The 19,110-nt window shown below is 41.2% G+C and overlaps 1 protein-coding gene across 1 annotated transcript in view; it reads right to left on the bottom strand.

Annotated features, from left to right (window-relative positions):
- Window positions 1-8,471: 8,471 nt before the first annotated feature.
- The window catches only part of ST6GAL2 (ST6 beta-galactosamide alpha-2,6-sialyltranferase 2), a 93,257-nt gene continuing 82,618 nt past the window's right edge, over window positions 8,472-19,110 (bottom strand). Inside the window, exon 7 of the mRNA XM_006759087.2 lies at window positions 8,472-12,468. Coding sequence (XP_006759150.1) covers window positions 12,212-12,468 — 257 coding nt within the window. The 3' untranslated portion in view covers window positions 8,472-12,211. The remainder of the gene's footprint in view (window positions 12,469-19,110) is intronic.

Raw genomic sequence — 19,110 nt, 5'->3', positions numbered from 1 at the left:
TCTGGATATTTCATACACATGAAAACATACAATATTTATTCTTCTATGACTGACTTCTTTTACTTAACACATTGTTCTTAAGGTTCATCCATGTTGTAACATATATTACTTCATTCTATTTTGTGGCAAAAATTTTCCATTGTGTGGATCTACAACATTTTCTTTATTAATTTATCAGTATGAACATTTGAATTATTTCTACTCTTGCTATTGTGAATAAGGTTGCTATGGTCATTCATGTAAAAATTTTTGTGTGGATATATGTTTATAATTATTTGGGGTGTTGCATTAGTTTTTTATGGCTGCTACAACAAATTACTGTAACTAGTGACTTAAAGATGTATTGCCTTATAGTTCTACAGTTTAGAAGTCTGAAATAGATCTCACTGGACTAAAATCAAGGTGTGCAGAGCTTCATTCCTCACTGGACACTTCACTCCTGACCCTGTCCAGCTTTAGAGGCTGCCCAGGTTCTCTGGCTCTCAGCTCTCTTCTTTCACCATCAAAGACAGAAACTTTGGAAAGAGCTCTGCACACAGCCTCTCTCTGGTTCTCCTTGTTCATACCTTCCTCTAATTATTTTAATCCCCCTATGATTGCATTGTGCCCACCCACAACTTCCAGGGCAATCTTCCTATTTTAAGCTCAGCTGATTAGTAACGTTAATTTCATCTGCAATGCTGATACCTTTTGCCATTTAACAAAGCATAGCCACACGTTCCAGATATTAAGATACAGAGATTTTTAGAGGCAATTCTTCAACCTACCACAGGTATATACATAGGATGAAATTACTGAAGTCTTTGGGTCACTGTAGCTTTAATCAGAGGAATTGCCAAACTTTTCCTAAGCAGATACACCATTTTATATTCCCATTAGCAATGGATAAGGATTCCAATTCCACTACATTCTCACTAGCACTTGTCTGTTTTTTGATGATAGCCATTCTGATGGGTATGAAGTGGTATCACACTGTGGTTGTGATCTGCATTTCCCTAGTGACTAATGATGTTGAGCATTTTTCATGGGCATAATTCCATTTGTATATCTTTGTAGAAATAGCTATTCAAATCCTTATTGTGGTTTATCTTTTCACTTTCTTGGTGTCCATTGAAGCACAAGAGTTTTTAATTTGATGAAATCAAATGTATATATTTTTAAATTCACTAATTATTTATTCCTTCTGTAAAAATCTGCTTTTAAGCACCTTTAGCAATTTTTTCACTTCAGGTATTATACTCCAAAATTTATATTTGGTTCTTTTTATAATATCTATATATTTATTACTATTCTCTAATTTGTGAAAATTGCTCTCACACTTTTATTATTAAGATATGGTTATCTTTATTTTCATTTATAAATAAATTTTTATTTATTTCAGAGAGGACGAGAGAGGGAGAGAGAGATAGAAACATCAATGATGAGAATCATTGACTGGCTGCCTCCTATACACCCCACACTGGGGAGCAAGCCTGCAACCCGGACATATGCCCTGACCAGGAATCAAACCATGACCTCCTGGTTCATAGGTAAACACTCAACCACTGGCCTAGCTATGTTATAGCAGACTGGAGAAAAACCAAGCCACGCTTAGAGAAAGGGAGTTACATTTTAATTATGATTATGCGCAGGCCCAGAGAAAAATGTGTCTTTCGAATTCTGAGCCTCCCAACATGGAGGAAAATTTTTCTATTTATACTTTTTCTAGCTCTTTGTCTCCCAAATTTGGAATGAGATTTCTGGACCTTCTGAGAAAGAAAGCCTTTGTGCTGGAAAGGGGCCATGAGGCCATATCTCAAGGCCTGGCCTGGTGCCAGCACTGCCAACTCTGTTTGGGGCATAGTTTATGGCCTCTCTGAAATGGGAGTAGTCTTATTTTCCTTATTATTTAAGCAAGCAAGTGTTTACAGAAGCCAAAATAGCAGGGTTAAAATTCCAAACAGCAGTTTTTACATAAGATGAATGCTTTAGCTAGACAAGGTTATCTTTAGTTTTCTGAACATATTTATAATAGCTGACAAAGATTTTATCTAGTAAGTCCAAAACCTGTCTTCTTCATGGACATTTTCTCCTGTATTTTCACTGCAGTTTCACTTTATATCTCATAACTTTTATTAAAAATGGGGCATTTTAAACAATATGGTGATTTTGGAAGTCAGATTTTCCCCCCTTTTCCATGGGGACTTGTTTTTGCTATTTGATATGTGTTTAGTAAATTCTGTGTTACTCATCATATGTGGCCCTCAAATTTTCTGCTCCATCAGCTTGGTGTCCAGCTGATGACTGAAGAGGGGTTTCCTTAAATGCCTTGCCCGCCAGGCAGCTGGCTTTTGTGTAGAGTCCAGGTGTATGCTGAAACCTCTCTTCAGTATGACTCAGGTTAGCCAGATGTGAGAGAGTAGGGCCTTCTCAGGAATTTTCTGGGCAAGCACACATCCCTGAATGGCCTTCCGGATTCACGGGAATTATCAGAGCTTTTAAAGCCTGCTAAAGACATCTCATTCCCAGTTTTTGCTTATAGAAGTTTTGGTCAGCCTCTTGTTGGACCCAACTGATACGGTTGTCTCAAACAGATCCAGTGTTAAATAATTGTTGCTGGTTATTTTCAACAAATACCCTAAGGGTACGGCTGTTAGTCCCAAATGCCTCTGAAACAGGTGAAATAACTACTACAGGCTCCAGTAATGGAGCTTTCAGTGAGCTCAAGAAAGATCAATAGTGATAGTTCTCCCAGGGTCTCAGGAAGCTCACTCGCCGTTTGGACCCCTCAGTGGCTGCCAGCACTTTGGGCTTCCAGCTGCCATATGTGTGCAGCTGTGGTCCGAGCCTTCCTGGAGATAATGATGAGAAGAGCAAGTTAAAATGCCCGGGGCTCACTGATCTTCCTAAGAGTTAACCATTTGTTAAAACAAACACTCCTTGGATTGTTGCAAGCCTTAATTAATGTCTTAATGTCTGAAAAAATTTGATTTCAATAATTTCTGCCAGTGTTCTTGTTGCTTTCATGGAGGAGTGGCCTCTGGAAGACCTTACTCTCTCATGTCAGAAGGGTTTCTCTGCAGTTCAGAATTTAAACACACCTTTGGAGGAAGAATGGGCTTTAAACACAAGCTAGATTAGAAATATCATTTTTCATTAACAAGATCTTTTTTTTTCTTCACATTTTATTACCTCCAAGGTTGAAATGCATGTTGCATTCACTACCTGCCAGTTAGCAGTCCAAGGAATTTATTACTGAGTACTTGGACATAGAAATTGCACAATGTGCCCACAGCTTAGGAGAAAATCCTGGAGACAGCAGTGCAGCACTGTTTAAAAAGTGCTGTATCACTATTGCTTCTGAGGGTGCAAGGGCAATTTTAGATGGGAAAAAAAAGAAATTAATGACTCACAAAAAAAGTGATTCAGAAGATTCACTGAATACGAATGTTTTAAGAATACCCAAATACAAGGGTGACATGTAATAAAATTTTGTGTCTAAATAACTCTAAAAGCTTTGAAAAGAAACATTATATTTTTATGTCACTATTGTTTACTGGAAATATATGAGCAAAGAAAACATTTTAAATCCTCTAGTAAGCATGTTAAAAATATAAAAAGGAACAGGTGAAATTAATTTTAATAATATATTTTTATTTAAACCAATATATCTAAAATATCATTTCAACTTGTCATCAATATAACAAAATTATGCAGATATTTTACATTCATCTTTTCATAATAGTTCCTAGAAATCCAGGGAATACTTTTACACTTCACATCTCAATTCTGAGGAGCCACATTCCAAGTGTTCGATACCCACGTGTGGCTATGATTGGGAAAATGAGGCACTTTGGGGGGACTAGCAATCTGAAGCTGTACCAGTAACCTAATGCACATTCCTGTTAGCCTATAGTCTAGTCCAGGGGTGGGCAAACTTTTTGACTTGAGGGCCACAGTGGGTTCTTAAACTGGACCGGAGGGCCGGAACAAAAGCATGGGTGGAGTGTTTGTGTGAACTAATATAAATTCAAAGTAAACATCATTACATAAAGGGGTAAGGTCTTTTTCTTTTTTAGTTTTATTCATTTCAAATGGGCCGGATCCGGCCTGTGGACCATAGTTTACCCACGGCTGGTCTAGTCACTGACCCTTCCTTAATTATCTGATCTTGCAAGACCTGTTTACCTAAGAAGTCCCATTTTACAGAGGTCATAAACCATGAACAATACACAACCCCAGAGGGGGTTGTCAGCACTGGCTCCAGGCCAGGCTTTAGGTGTGGTCTCACGCCCCCCATCCCAACACATGGGGCTTTTTGCAAAGCCCACAAAAGGTCCAGAAGTCTCATCCATATTCGGGGGACAAAGAAACCAAAAGGGTATAAAGGGAGAGCTTCCTCCATATTGGTTTGCTCAAGATTTGGAGAGAAACAGCCTCCAAAGTCACTGTACTAGTACATGTGGAACATCTGAAAATAAGTGGGTTTTTCCTGTAACTCCAGTACTCTTGAGTATTTTTCTGTCACCTGGTAAATTCTGTAACAGCTCGTGGCAGCGTGTTTGATACTGTGCCCCTAAGTGAGGTGTAAGACTCACATTACAGTTCAATTAACAGCAGTTTTCTCTGTATTGATGCAAAAAGAAGGGTGCATCTTATACCTGATGTCTTAGATTCAATGAACTAGGATAGATTTTTACCTTGTGTTGGAAAGAGAATTTGAGATAAAAATTAAGTTTTATTATGGGAAAAAATGGAGTCACATTTCTTACACATCCCTCTGTAGTACATCTGAGAGTCCTCCAGACACCAGCTCTGAGACTCACTCTCTGAGCCCTACAGGGGGCAGCAGCAGCAACTGCTGCTGGCTCTTCCCCTGCTGGGGCCCCAGGGCCACCAGGGCCTCTGCAGGTCTTCCTAGTGTGTCCAGGGCCCCCTGGGCTCTCTCAAACAGCTATCCTAAATGAGAATAAGAGCAGTTCAGAGAACCCTCCCCAATCTCTTGTGTCAGCATTGTTTTCAAAATAGCCACAGGGCATGCTGCTATTCTAAATCCAATCTTGTGAATATCGGAAGTCAGCAATGACAAGAAGATGTATTTTCGATCGGTATTGATTTTTCTCTTACTTTGACTTTTGTGATCAGTTTCTCAGCTTGTGTTGCATTTTTCAACGTCAGCACTGTTTTTTTCCTCCAGCATGATACCGTTTAGTGAGGACAGCAGCTGGGAGAGAGCTGATGAATATCCAAGGAGCCGTGCCTGCTTTCTCTAAGCCATCTCAGCAGTACTCTACATCCTGCTGTGGCAAACAGTGACTGGCTTCCAGTAACAAGATAAAAATTGTACTTGACTGACACATGCAGTTCAGATACATTTCAATGTTCTGGGAATTTAGAAAACTTGAAAAGCCTGAGTTCTCTTTTAATTTCCATAAATTTCAAAACTTAAAAATATGAAAGTATGATTATCCTCCAAAGCTGAGCTGGAGTATGGGATTTTTGAGTATTGGAGTAGTACCTCAGGGAGGGGCTGTTTTCAAAAGCCTAGTTTACTGGTCCCAAAAGTGAGCGCTGAAGGCAGTCGAGGACTGCAAGCTTGGGCTTGTCATTTCCTAGATGTGTGACCAACGGCAGGCTGATGAATTAACTAACTTAACTTCTCTGACCCAACTTCCCTGGAGCTAAGATAACTATCCACCTGGACAGTGGTTTTGTGAGGTCTACACGCACACTACCTAAGGCTTGCCTAAATGGTACTCAGCGTTGGCACACCTTTTCTGTGAAGGGCCAGGTAATACATATTTTAAGCTTGGGGGGCTCTAAGGTCTCTGTCACCACAGCTGGACTGTGCCTTGTATGTGGTAGTCAGAGACAACATGGAAACAAACGAGTATGGCTGCTTGCCAGTAACACTTTTATGTACCAAAACAGGCTACGGGCCATGATTTGCTGCCCCTGCAACAGGCAAAGAGGAGCCAGCGGAGGGTTAGTGTCCTGAGTTAATGTAAAAAAAAAACCATTGAAACTTGTAAAGAATTTCTGTGAGTTTGCCAGGAAGCAGAACCTCAACGGATTGAGATAATGCTCCGGAGAATGGCGGGTTACATCTGTATTTATACATTGCAGTTAAAGGAGGGACATAGGTGGGTTACATGAATTTCACTGGTGATAGATTAAGGAGGTGGGATAAAAATAAACGGGGAGGGGGGGAACCCCTGGGATTGGATAAAAAGTAAAATGATAGACACATACTTAGGTGGGTGCAGGAACAATTAACATGATAATGAAGGAATTTGTGGTATCTGTCCTGACGCCCAGCACATTTGGTTGTGACCCAGGGGGTACAGAAAAAAAGGAAGTTACAAGTTCCCAGACACTTCAAGGGTATGTTATCATAGATGCAAAAAGACAGACTCAGTTAAAGTAAAGGTTGACCTTGTCAGTGAAGATACCGGCCTAGGACATAACTGCCCACCATAACTGCTTTCAGTTAAAGTTTAATTTCAGGCCATTCTCTGTGGTTACTTTAGGTCTCTGAATTTGCAAGACTGCCAGGCAAGCCTCCCCTGAGCTTGTCAGATCAGCATGTGGTCCCTTTCGTCCACAGGTGTAAGACTTACATAACAGTTCAATTACAGCAGTTTTCTCGGTAATGACGCAAAAAGAAGGGTGCATCTTATACCTGATGTCCCTGCCAGGTCTGTGTACCAGGGGTTATAGAGCACAGACTTCAGTGTATAGAGCTGGGTCAACAGATGAGACTTTAGTATGAGGCAGTTTGGTTTCTGAATTAATGAATTTGACATGCAAATGGCACTCATTTCTTACTCTTTCTCACTGCAGCCTTCCTTTTCCATATCCTTTTCTTCACTCCACCTCCTTCCCCTTGCTTCTCCTTCATGTCTTTGAGTGCTGCCTCAGGTACTTCCATTTGAATGCAGAGGCTGTGCATCTGTGCAATCCAGGGGCCCAAGGGCCCAGGTCCCAGGTCCCAGGTCCAAGGGCAGGCCCTCCCAGCTGCTGGCTGCTCTCCGAGTGAGGAGCAGCTTCCTTTAAGAGTTCCATCTCAGGTCCTTCCCTAACCAGCCCAACGAAGCCTGGGTTTTAATTATGTAAAAACAAGCAGTCATCTTCTTTTTGGAAAGAAAGATGGCGATAACGAGAAGGTGGAGTAACCCTCTGTGATTCTCTGAATTGCCAGCTGCTCGCATCAGTCCTCACATCAGACACCCACGCTCCCCTTCAAGGATTCCTTCATATTCTAACCCAAAAGCACAAATGCCCGGGAATTTCTTTTTAGGAGCCTAATTAACTGACTTTCCTCTCTCACGGCAAGTATGAAAATAGCAAGGCTAATTTGACATTGCAGTGGATGGAGGTGAATTCGCTGCCTACAGACTCCCCTCTAATAACTTATTAATTTAAATAAAATTTTGATGTAAAGCCCTGTGGAACTGGGAAAGTCCCCCAAGGCAACAAATTAATCACAATGCTGGGTGAAGTCAACATCAGGATATGATAGTCTATCCTTGCCTTTTCTGCTTGGCTTTGCTGCAACTGCTCCCCAGCGCTATGGTGTTAGGCCCTGGAGGAAGCCCAGTGTGATGCTCATAGTTGGAGGCATGATGTTGTTGCTTCTTCCACAACTTCTAATCAGATTTCAGCTTCCTGCCTTTTTTCTAGGATGGCTCATTATTTGCTACTCACTCATCTGCATGTGCAACTTCTACAAATGAAAACAGAGAAATTCTTAGACAATTGAAAAAATCTTTTATTTACAAGAAAAAGTCTGTACATTGTGTATACATAAAAATATACAAAACCAAAATAGAAAATATCAAGACCTTAAAATGTGTACAAACACCTTTAAAATGTAACCCCTGGAAACCTCAAGCCTTAGTTTGAAGAGCACACATTTCATTTAAAAATTGTCATACAAAAAAAGTCCCAACACTGTTAAAAAAGTTCACTGGTTTCCACCAGAAAAGTTTCCTAAGTTTATCTAGGATAAACAGAATGTGTGATATTATAAATGTTATGTCTTAATGCTACCAGTACAGTTAATTTGCTTGAAACCTACCTAATGAGAAGATTCTTTTCCATAGAACCAATAAATGTTTCTTCCCTGAATCTTGTAAAAGCCATGAGTTGTCAACTTCTTATCAAACTTCAGAGTGACATTAGGCTGTCTTCAGGTCATGGGTTCACCTTCACAGTGATGTTTAAATATGTCCACTATACTTTTTAATGTAGCCAGGATGTGTAAAGTATGGGTGTGTGGAAGACTAATTTTTTTTTAACAGAAGGACAAATAACATTTGCTTCCTTCTCTTAAAAACTTGGTATTTGTGCCCTAGCCAGTTGCTCAGTGGTTAGAGCATTGGCCCACAAACTGAAGGATATGTTTCTCTCATATTAATGTTTCTCTCTCTTGTCTTTCCCTCTCTCTTCCATTCTCTCTAAAAAATCAATGGAAAAATATCCTCGGGTGAGGATTAGCAAAATAAAACAACAACAACAACAACTAGTGTTTTCATAATTAAAATAGGATGTATTACAAAGGTTTCGAGATAAAGTTTGATGAAAAAAGATAATATAAATCCAACCATGTATGTAGATATGTGTATATACAATTATATAACTATATTCATATGCACACTTTTATAACAGGAGTGAGAACTAATTCTTTAAATTCCACTGGCCCAAACTTGTAGAGGAATATGCTGGATTATTTTTTCTTACTAAAAGGCTTCACTCATTCAATAAAACAAGAACCAGCACTTACATTTTATCCTTGAATTAACAGAAATACCTTTCATTTCCCAATTGTGTAAAGTCCCAGTGACAAAAAACATGCAAAATGTTTTTCACAATAGAAATATCCAGAGTATACAAACAAATTTGAACTCAAGCACATTTTATGCAAGCAATTCATTTCTAAATGCAGCTGCCTTTACCAGCTGTGCAACCACTGGGTAGAGCTCTAAACTACCAGAATGTGAGAAGTCACACAGATAGTGCGGTAGAGCATATGCAGAGGCTATTGGCCTATATATTTAGTCATGTATTTCTCCATAATCCTCCCACTTCCTCTCCCGTTTCTTTCCATAGCTAAGCAAAAATGAGCCAGGTGACTTTGGCCACCAGCCCAAACATGCACTGTGCCATGTGTCTCCGGAGACCTGAATCCAGTCATCTGTGCAGACATCACATACCGTGACGTGTGTGAAGCTGACCCCACCTACACCGAAATTCTCCCATCACATACCATGATGCATATGAGGCTGAGTCCACCTACATATAAAATCCTCCTGTCACATCCCATGGCACATGTGAGATTGATCCCACGTAAGGTGGCCCAATGGGACCTGGTTAATTCTGTGATGGAAGTGCTGCCACCGAAAAGGGTTATTTCTTGAGAAAAGCAGCGCTGAATGGACTGAGGGGAGGGTCAGACTCACAGGGCCAGCACTGCCTTCCATGGACACAGAACTCTCTATCTGCTACACCTTACCCTCACACCTGGAGGGACTGGTGAAAGGAGGTAGGGAGAATCTAGATGAAGGTGAGTTGTCATCCTTTGCCAACAGTTGTTTCTTTGTGATTACAACAACAAAATCAAAAAAAGATCAAGTGAAAAGATCATGAAATATCAATAGCAATGTGATCTTGTTCATCCTGAGAGTGAAACAAGGGACCAGTGGCCTCGGGTTGCACTATGGGGACTTGATCAGTGTCCCTTCACAGAGGAGGATGGAGGGTTTAGAAGGGGCAGGACCTGGAAAAAATGCAGTGGGGCACCGTTTATTATCAACTATGCCACAAAAGGCCTGTGTGCTTTACTGCAGTGCATATGTAGTCTGTAAGGACTTAATCAATGTCTGGCCAAATACTGCACTTAAGACCCATTTGGCTAATCCTCAAAGCAGTCATCATGCTAACTCCAACTGCCTAACATTTTGAGAGGCTAAACAATTTAAACTTCTAAATTGAAGAATGCCCAGCCCATGCTATATTAATATGTGTACCACATTTTTGGAATGTTTAACAAATCCCAAGAGTCATCCCAAGAGTGATTCCCAAGAGTCAAGACCATAATAAATTCAAAGATTTTAATTAAACTTCCTCTATATCCTTCAATCTTTCTTATCATTTCAGTGAGATAGAAAGCACTTTTTAAAAGTATATGCGTTACAACATAATGCAATTTAAAAATCTTTGAAGTGTTTTCTGGGGCTTTGGAACTTGAGTATTTACATTGACCCAATACATTTTCCTCTAACCAACCTCTCCAGCCATCCAAGGGGGTTGTTCTGGTGACAGGATGTGGTAAGGGCTCATGAGGACGACTGGGGAACCTCCATTCTCTGCATGTGAGGGCAGAGCCAGGGGGCTGGGATCAGGACTGCAAGAAGACTGCTGGCTGCACCAGCGCTACTTCACCAGCATCCAGCATCACTGAACCCATGACCCACTAAACATGGGACAAGACTGAGCTCTTTCAGGAAATAAGGAAGAAAGCGCTTGATCAGGTCTACTCAGACATAAGCTAATGTGCAGAACAAAATTACCCATCCCTTCTCATGGATACAGAAACGAAGCTCTCACAGGGACTTTCTTGGACACTGCCACATTAAACTTGCAGTTACTTCACTATTACAGTAAAGATGTCTATAGGAGGCTTCTATCCATTTGGATTTCTGCTGAGATGAGCCAAATAGTCATCCGTTTCTGTAAATCACTCTTGCTCAAGAAAGCAGTCCTGAGAAGGCTCAGGAAAAAGCAATCTGGAACAAAAAAACTTTCCATAAAACCTCCTGCCATTCACACACTCTTGAGGGAGAATGCACTAATTAAACTGCTGCGGTCATTGCAAAGAAGTGCCAAACAGACCAGCGAAATATGTCTTGGTTGCATATTGAAATAATGCCATGTTAATTAAAGTATTTCAAATGTTCCTGTTCAACTATGTTCATATCAAAATCTGTTTTTCAATGTATGAGTGACCAAAGTTTAGATTAAGTAAAAAAAACCCCTGAATATAGCCAATGCATTGGGTGACCATTTCCCCTCCAACCGTCTTTCCCCTGAAGCAGATACATGTTTTCCTTGTTGCTAAAGAGCCACGCTTTCACACCATCTTATTTAACTATATGGCTTTGTTATGTTGCTGACATAAAACACATCTGTGAAAATGAGGACAGGATTCCTAAACGTCCATCTGTCCATCTGTAGGAAGAATTAGTATCAGGTTTCCAACAGCTGATACTAACCTGCAAGAAATCCTCATAAAAGACAAAGATGTGCATCCCAATAGCAGGGGGTTACTGCTCCAAAACCCCTCCTTCTGGGTTGGAAGGCACCCTCTCCCATAGGTGTGTCCTCACTGTCCTGTATATGACTAGGAAGGCCATGGGGAGGGCTGGCTGGTGAGAAGGTTCAAGGCAGAGTGCTGGGGCCAGGAAACATCCCATGCAGGGCTACCCTGCAGCCTCGTTACTCTGTGCTACTCACCAGTGCTGCTCCTTCCATATGGGGGATACTCCCAGTTGATAAGAAAATCCTGGAGGAAAACTACATCTCTGTGTGCTATTCTAGGCTGGATTGTTCTTGCCCTGCTTGACATGGATGCTCTATGGTTTCAGAAATGTGTCTTGACACAGAGCAAATCACTCGTGGCCGTGGGAAGCACAGATGGCGAATGCAATGGTTTGGAAACACAGGCACCTCACAGGAATCCTAAATTCCTGATATTAAAATAAACACAGCTGAGTGGCAAGTCAGATATTCGTCACAAACTCTAGAATCTTTTCTGTTGAATGTCCACACAAGTGACATGTGATGCTGCAAACACTTGCCTCAATGTTCGTGCTTCCAGGTATAAACCTTTTTTTAGTGTTGCAGGCATCAGCCCTGTCACTGACATCAGCCCTGATAAGCTGTGCCCACAGCGTGGAAAAAGCTTAGCAGTTCTGTTATACATTTTCTTTTCTCCCAGCTATTCTTTTTTGTGCATCTTTCTTGGTCTTTTTTCCCCTTTCAATTCCATTACTATATTCAAAGCAGCAATAAATACTCAAGGGCTTAAAAAGAGAAGAATTCTCGAGGCCCTCACTAAATTGCAGTTTAAAGACTCAAGACTACATTGCCTAAAATATATGTTCAAGTATTCTTTTGTGACTTAGAGCACAACAGTAGTACTTATTGCACATTGGTTCCCCAGAGTCCCTTTTCAAGAGTTGGGGGTGGGGCAGTGCACGGCCCGCAGCCCTGGCAGAACCACCTTGCCCTTGCGGTGCAGGTCCCCTTGGGCGCCAGTGTTCAGGCGCTGCACCAGCAGCTTCTCGTAGAGCAGGGGGTGGTAGGCCCCGAGTGTGCAGGCCGCGTCGTAGTACAGCTCGTGGTAGTGGCACAGCTCCGTCTGCCTGACGGACGGGAGGTATTCGTACACGTGCACCTCACTGCACAAGGACATCATGAGGAGGATTCCTGAGGTGGAAAGAAAATGGAACCCGATGAACTCCATGTGGGAAGTTCCTGTTGGCAGAATGGTGGGGAATGACGGTGACCAAAAAACATTGCTCCGCAGGCTTCCCGCTTCCACTGATTGGGTATACTGGTTCATGGGTGTGGGGCATATGAAGATATAATACTAGCCTGGCTTGTGTGGCTCAGTGGTTGAAAATTGACCATTGAACCAGGAGATCACAGTTTGATTCCTGGTCAGGGCACATGCCCAGGTTGTGGACTTGATTCTCAGTGTAGGGCATGTAGGAAGCAACCAATCAATGATTCTCTCTCATCATTGATGTTTCTATCTCTCTCCCTCTTCCTTTTTCTCTGAAATCATTAAGATATATAATCACTTATATTTAAAGATATTATACTAGCAGCCCTGGCCAGTGTCTCAAGTGGTTGGAGAATCATCCCCTACACCAAAAAGTTGTGGGTTCGATTCCCAGTCAGGGCATGTATGGAGGCAACTGATTGATGCTTGTCTCTCACATCAATGTTTTCCTCTCTCTCTCTCCCTCCCTCTCTCTCTAAAATTAAAAAATACATATCCTTGGGTGAGGATTAAAAAAAGATGTAATACTAGTATATATATACTTGTGCAATTGATTATTGTGGGACTGAAATTAAAACACAAAGTTACTGAACTTAGAGACCACAATCTAGTGAGTGACAGATCTGCATCCTGCAAGTCAGACTATCAGGTATCAGAGTCTACCCTCAGGTCCCACCTAATTTGCAATAGAACTGCTATGTTCCAAAGAAACATGTTACATAAAACTGATTATAAAATAACTGCTTGATTATAAATTAATATAAAATAGCTGTTTGAATGAGAAGAAATGGAGTTGTAAACAGAGAGCTTAAAATTCATATTAAAATGATTTTTTTCACTGAAACTGTCAGTACTGGAGTTGCTTTCTTTGTTTTACTGTTCAAATAGAGAGCTGTCACCCCAAATATCACTAAGCAAATGGAGTTTGTGGTCTAGGCCAACAGGCTTTCTTTTCCTAGAGCCACCTCGTTAACACCCTTTAAACATTAAAAAAATGTACACACTCCTTTCATTACAAAGGTATCCCTGCCATGGAAAAAGCAAAGTCACACAGTTAGAGGCCATATTTGTTTGCAGAGGATAACCATATCTCTAATTAATCAGCCCTGTTTGCACCATGAAAATCCCCACAACCAGAGAAAGTCCTGCCTAAGAGACACCAGGAGAGAAGAGAGAAGGGCCCGGTTTTGCCCAGAAGATGCAGAAAGCTTGCCCAGGGAGGGGAGGCCCGATCCTAAAGGGCGGCCTGCAGACAAGGGGTGAGAGGGAAACGGAAGAAGGGGTGCTACTGCCGAAGGACAACGGTACCTGCTTGGAAGACTCTGAAGATGTGAGCTGAGAGCCACAGTCCTGTGTTGTGGCTGAGAGTAAAGCACATTCCTAACAAAGAGAAGGTGAGTTGCTTCAACTTTGATGAAGCAGTTGCCCTCAAGAGCAAGGTTAAAACCCCCAGTTCCTCTCAGTCCTAGCGGTTTCCTCCTTCTGTTCCTGCTGCCCCACTGTGGCCCCTTCCTAGGGCTGGCGGAAAGTGACAGGCACTCAGGTGGGGCCCAGAGGGACCCACCACAGCAAGGAAAGCCTCTTCTTCCTGAAGCCGTGGAGGGGAGTGGGCACTATTCTGAGCCCGCACACCACGCAGGCGATGAAGTCTTGCCTCTTACTGCTCTATGGACATTTTTCTATTCCTCACAAAATCATCTATAAAGAACTGACACAGCAAATGAGAATGCCATGTGCCCAGGGAAAATTAAATTCTCCTTTATTCCCAGTTACTTTCAACCTGCAACAAACAAGAACCCGTGATGTGTATGCTTTCTCTCAATGAGGGCACAGGACCTGTGTCTGTGGAGAGAGAAGAGCTTCGGCATTTCCTAATCAGAGCTAGGGAACAAGTTCTTGGACATGGCCTCCCTGCACTGGCTGCCCTCCCGCCCTGGCTCTGGCCTGTGGTCAGTCCTACACATTGCCCACGAGTGCAGTATTACAACTTGCCTGCAGGTGGCAGTGAACAGGCTTGGAGGGAGTCTGTTCCCCAGGCGGTTCTGAGTGGCAATGGCAATGGCTACTCATCCATGGGGACTGCAAGCATCTATCCTAGCTGCTCTCTGCAATTCTGGTTCTAAAGTGTCAGTCAGTTTGTTGTTCCTCTTCCTAAAGCAGTTCTCACACTTCAGACTGAAGTGAATGGTCTGGACAGCTTGTTAAAATGCAGACTCCTGGACTTGTCCCCATTCCCAGAGATTTGGGTTCCAATGGCTTATGTTGAGGTTCAGAAAATGGAATTCTTAACAAGCATTCCTAAACTATCTGGTGAAAGCCATTTAGAAAGTCCCAGTCGATCACAGAGCAATACTTTTGTAAAATACAGTAACAATGAATTATTAGAGACACATATTTGGATGACATTTGGTGTCAAATTTCTATAAAAATATTTAAATACTTTCCATTTCCACAGTAATCTGGTTGTAGACCAATCACAAGCATTCCTGGTCCAGTGCTGGCCCACCACCCATGCTGGTCTAAGACATATACATTCTCTGAAAAAATCTGCTGTCAGGGATTCCCCAAGCTATCTCACAGGAGCCAGACATTCTACCTGCTGGGCAGTGGACACACCCAGGAGATCTTGGGGTAGGTTCCCTATACATCCTTATTGTCTGTTTTCTTGGTTTCAAAGGGCTACTAGGTGCTTGAATCTGATTTTTTTTTAAGTTTTTCAGAAAAGATTTTTAATCTTGCTGTGAGTTAACTACATTTCAAATCACATATTTGCTAAATATACAATACTAGAGGCCCAGTGCACAAAATTTGTGAACTGGTAGGGTCCCTAGTGGCTGCTAGCTGCCAGCTGGGGCCTCCCTCCCTTCCCCTGGCTGGCCCAGCCTCCTGGACACCATCCCGGACAACTCCCGGTGGAGGGGACAATTTGCATACTACACTTTTATTTTATAGGATAGAGTTTGTCATAAAACTAGACAAAATGTTATGGTTTCACTATAAGTAAATAGGTACATTTTAGCATTTTCATAAATGTTTTTGTTTATTTATTTTAATTTTTTTTTATTGATCTCAGAGAGGAAGGCAGAGGGAGAGAGAGATAGAAACATCAGTGATAAGAGAGAATCATTGATAAGCTGCCTCCTGCACACCCTACACTGGGGATTGAGCTCACAACCTGGGCACGTGCCCTTGACCAGAATCGAACCTGGGACCCTTCAGTCTGCAGGCCGATGCTCTATCCACTGATCCAAACAAGCTAGGGCAATATTTTACATTTTAAAATAACTTCTAGGGCTTCAGAAATACAGAACTTGCCAATTAGTTCATGACAGTCCCAACTGAAGGGCAATCAATGAAGGTTCAGAACGTGTGGCTTCTCAGCTGAGCATCTGTATAATTCCTACCTGACACAGTCTTAGCAACAGTGTTCCCTGTGTCATTCTGTACCCATATGTATGAGTGGCTTTCTGTGACTATGAGGTTTTGCCATGCACCCTAAAATTTATGTAGTAGCAGCATCAGCTCTGTTTAAATGGCAGCCAATGATAGTGAAATTAGAATGGCAGCACCTTCAATAGGAAAATTACATTATACGCATTGGGTACATGTAAAAGATGGACAAAATTTATGGTACCAAAGGTGGAGAATATTTTTATTTTAAATTATTTTTCAGGATTCCTGATCAATTCATTTAGCATGTGAAACATTTGAATTTATTAAGGTTGTTATTACATGTAAATTTGAGTTTAGATTCAGACTTCGGCATATAGTAAGTATTGAAAATCATTATTAAATGTTGCTAAATCTACACATTGGTGTTCCTAAGAGTTGTTAATAGGACTTAGTAATACACAAAACCCTGAAGATGGCATTTCTTCTGGCAAGTTCAGAGTATGTGTATCAGGGTACAGGGGGTGTGTGGAGTAAATTGTGGGGCAGTGAGGGTGGGGGGGGGCGGTTAGGACAGGACTAGAAAGACCAGAGCCCAGGTACTATTGGGAGATCTCTTCAATTGAATTCAACATTTATTAAATGGGGCACAGTACTAACCATTGAGGATTTAGAAAACATTTAAGGAAAAAAGAAATTAGCAAATTAAACTAAAGAAATAACCTTTAAATTAACAATAGGGGCTAAGCCCATAACCTAAAACTCTAAGAATGACTTGAGGAAAGTGTCTTAAACATTGTGCTGGGGAAAGTGTTGGGCACCACACCAGCCTCTCCGCTCAGGTGCTGAGATGCTGATCCCCGTTGTCCAGACATGACAGCCACCACCAATAAGATTCCAGGTCGGGAATCTCCACCTAACGCCTGGGCTTTATGACTGTCTGTGGGGACTATATAAGCCAGGATACAAGGCAAAATCAGCAAAGGAAAAGCCACAGGGGGAGAGAAATCCAGGGGATCCAGGGGGAGGCTTCTAGAATACTGTCTGAGTGGTCGCACAGGATTACTCATTATCCCAGCAACACATGTGAAATGTTGCCAACCAGGAAAGCTTCTTAGAGAACCAGTACTCAAGGTTAACACCAGGAGCTAGCCACATAGGCAGGCTCTATCTGGTGCAAACCAAAACTCCAGACTCGAAGGAGGAAAGCAGGTGAGCCACACTGCTTGCACAGAGTGAACGATTCTTATCTTACCAGTTATGACAGTGGGAACCCTCCCCAAATCCAAGTCCCCAGATGCCAACCTTGTACAAGGCCTTTATGGAGCAGCAGGCAGGCCTTCTATGCACAGATACTATATATATATAAATTCAAAGTATCATGTGACTTCGTAAATCATTTCCCCATCCCGTATTGACACAGGGAATTAAAATCTGCTGATGATACAAATATTTCTACTATTTCTTTCATTTCCTCTCTTATGACTGTTCAGGATTATCCAAAAAGCAAGAATACAAACCATCTGATACTATGCTATTCAGTAAAGAATTTTTTTAAATAATCGCTTTAGGAAGTTTTAGGTTAAATAATTTTATTTATAGATTACTAAATAAGAAACTGTTTTGTCACTAACAAAATTTTACTGCTTTCGATATGGAACTAGAGTTTTTGGTAGGCAGATTAATATTTAAAACTCTTTTTCATGTGTTTTAACAAGACAATCATATGAGCATGTGGGCAGCTTTTTAAAATAATTAAACATAATTCAATTAATGTTGTTTCTTTGGCCAGATTTTACAAATGAGTCCATATTAGGGATTCATTTAAAGAAAAAAAAAAGCATAATTTTTCCAGACAATTATGACTCAAGAGGTGTGGGAAGAGCTCAGGAGATTTATCTCAGTGCAGTGGCGGATGCAATGGCGGGAGGGCACTCAGCCCACACATTATATATGTCCCTGCACTTAAACAATAAACTTCAGACTGCGTCTTGAACCTGTCTCCGGAGTCGGGCATGCTTCGATAGGACTCCGTCGGCCTCACCCCCGCGGGACCCCCTGCATCAAAGAGGCATTCATATGCCAAATTGCATTTTTAAAATATTGTATAATGCAACATAATTATCAAGACAATTAAAAAGCATTTACACTGGTCTTAATAAAAATGTCACATTACATAACAGCATAACAAGCATTTGCTCAGAGTATGGATAAAAACAAACTTCAACTCATGCTCTGAATATCACAAATTCAGAATGAATGAGGCTCCTTCTCTAAAACTCTACTCTGCAGATATCGATGTATCTGATGTGCTTTCAGAGTCTAGTATAGTTAATTGTTTAGCCTTTAACTGTACTGTAATTACACTAAAATTTTCTTGCTTTTCACCTGGCAATATTTAAAATAACATCCAACATCATTAAAAATAATATACTTTCTCCTTGATGAACATATTCTTTCAACATGTGGCAAAATAAGCTATGTATAAACAGAACATAATGGCAGTGACAAGAAAAATACTGGTTTATATCACTTCCATTAACTACTGAATGCAATTTTTATGTTAGGTAAATTAGAAATTTCTGAGACTGACCAATAGAGCACTTATATTTTTCAATGAGTGATGAGGGTGAAAGGCTGAGTTAGATTTCCAGAAAATATTTGTAATTAAAAGGTGGTTTGGAAATTTAAACTTCTTATAATAAAAAATAATTGAAAAGGAATCTGCTATCTATATCCTATCTAATAATAGAGAAACATGGTAATTAACCATAACTTCACTACCCTTCCCATTGGCTAATCAGTGAGATATGCAAATTAACTGCCAATCAAGATGGCGGCCGGCAGCCACACAGCTGAAGTGAACATGAGGCTGGATTGCACTGGCAATGGAGGAAGCCAAGGTTCCCCGCCTGCTGCAGCCCAGCTCTGAACTCCGGATGCAACAATGTTGCAATTATAGAAGCTAAACAAACCCCAGATACCTCCTTTCAGCCACCAGCAGGCTCAGAGCTTAGAGCTCCAGTGATGGCAACAGAGTTTCAATTATAGAAGCTAAACAAACCAAGATACCTGCTTTCAGCCAGCCACGGCCTCAGAGCTGGAGGTGGGAAATTTCTTTTGAGAGCCAAATTTTTAAACTTAAACTATATAGGCTGGTACATTGTTATTAA

The sequence above is a fragment of the Myotis davidii genome, unplaced genomic scaffold (genome assembly GCF_000327345.1).
Source record: "Myotis davidii unplaced genomic scaffold, ASM32734v1 scaffold416, whole genome shotgun sequence".
NCBI classification, from domain to species: Eukaryota; Metazoa; Chordata; class Mammalia; order Chiroptera; family Vespertilionidae; genus Myotis; species Myotis davidii.
The sequence above is the reverse complement of the archived record's forward strand: the minus strand, read 5'-3'. Positions and strand labels throughout refer to the sequence as shown.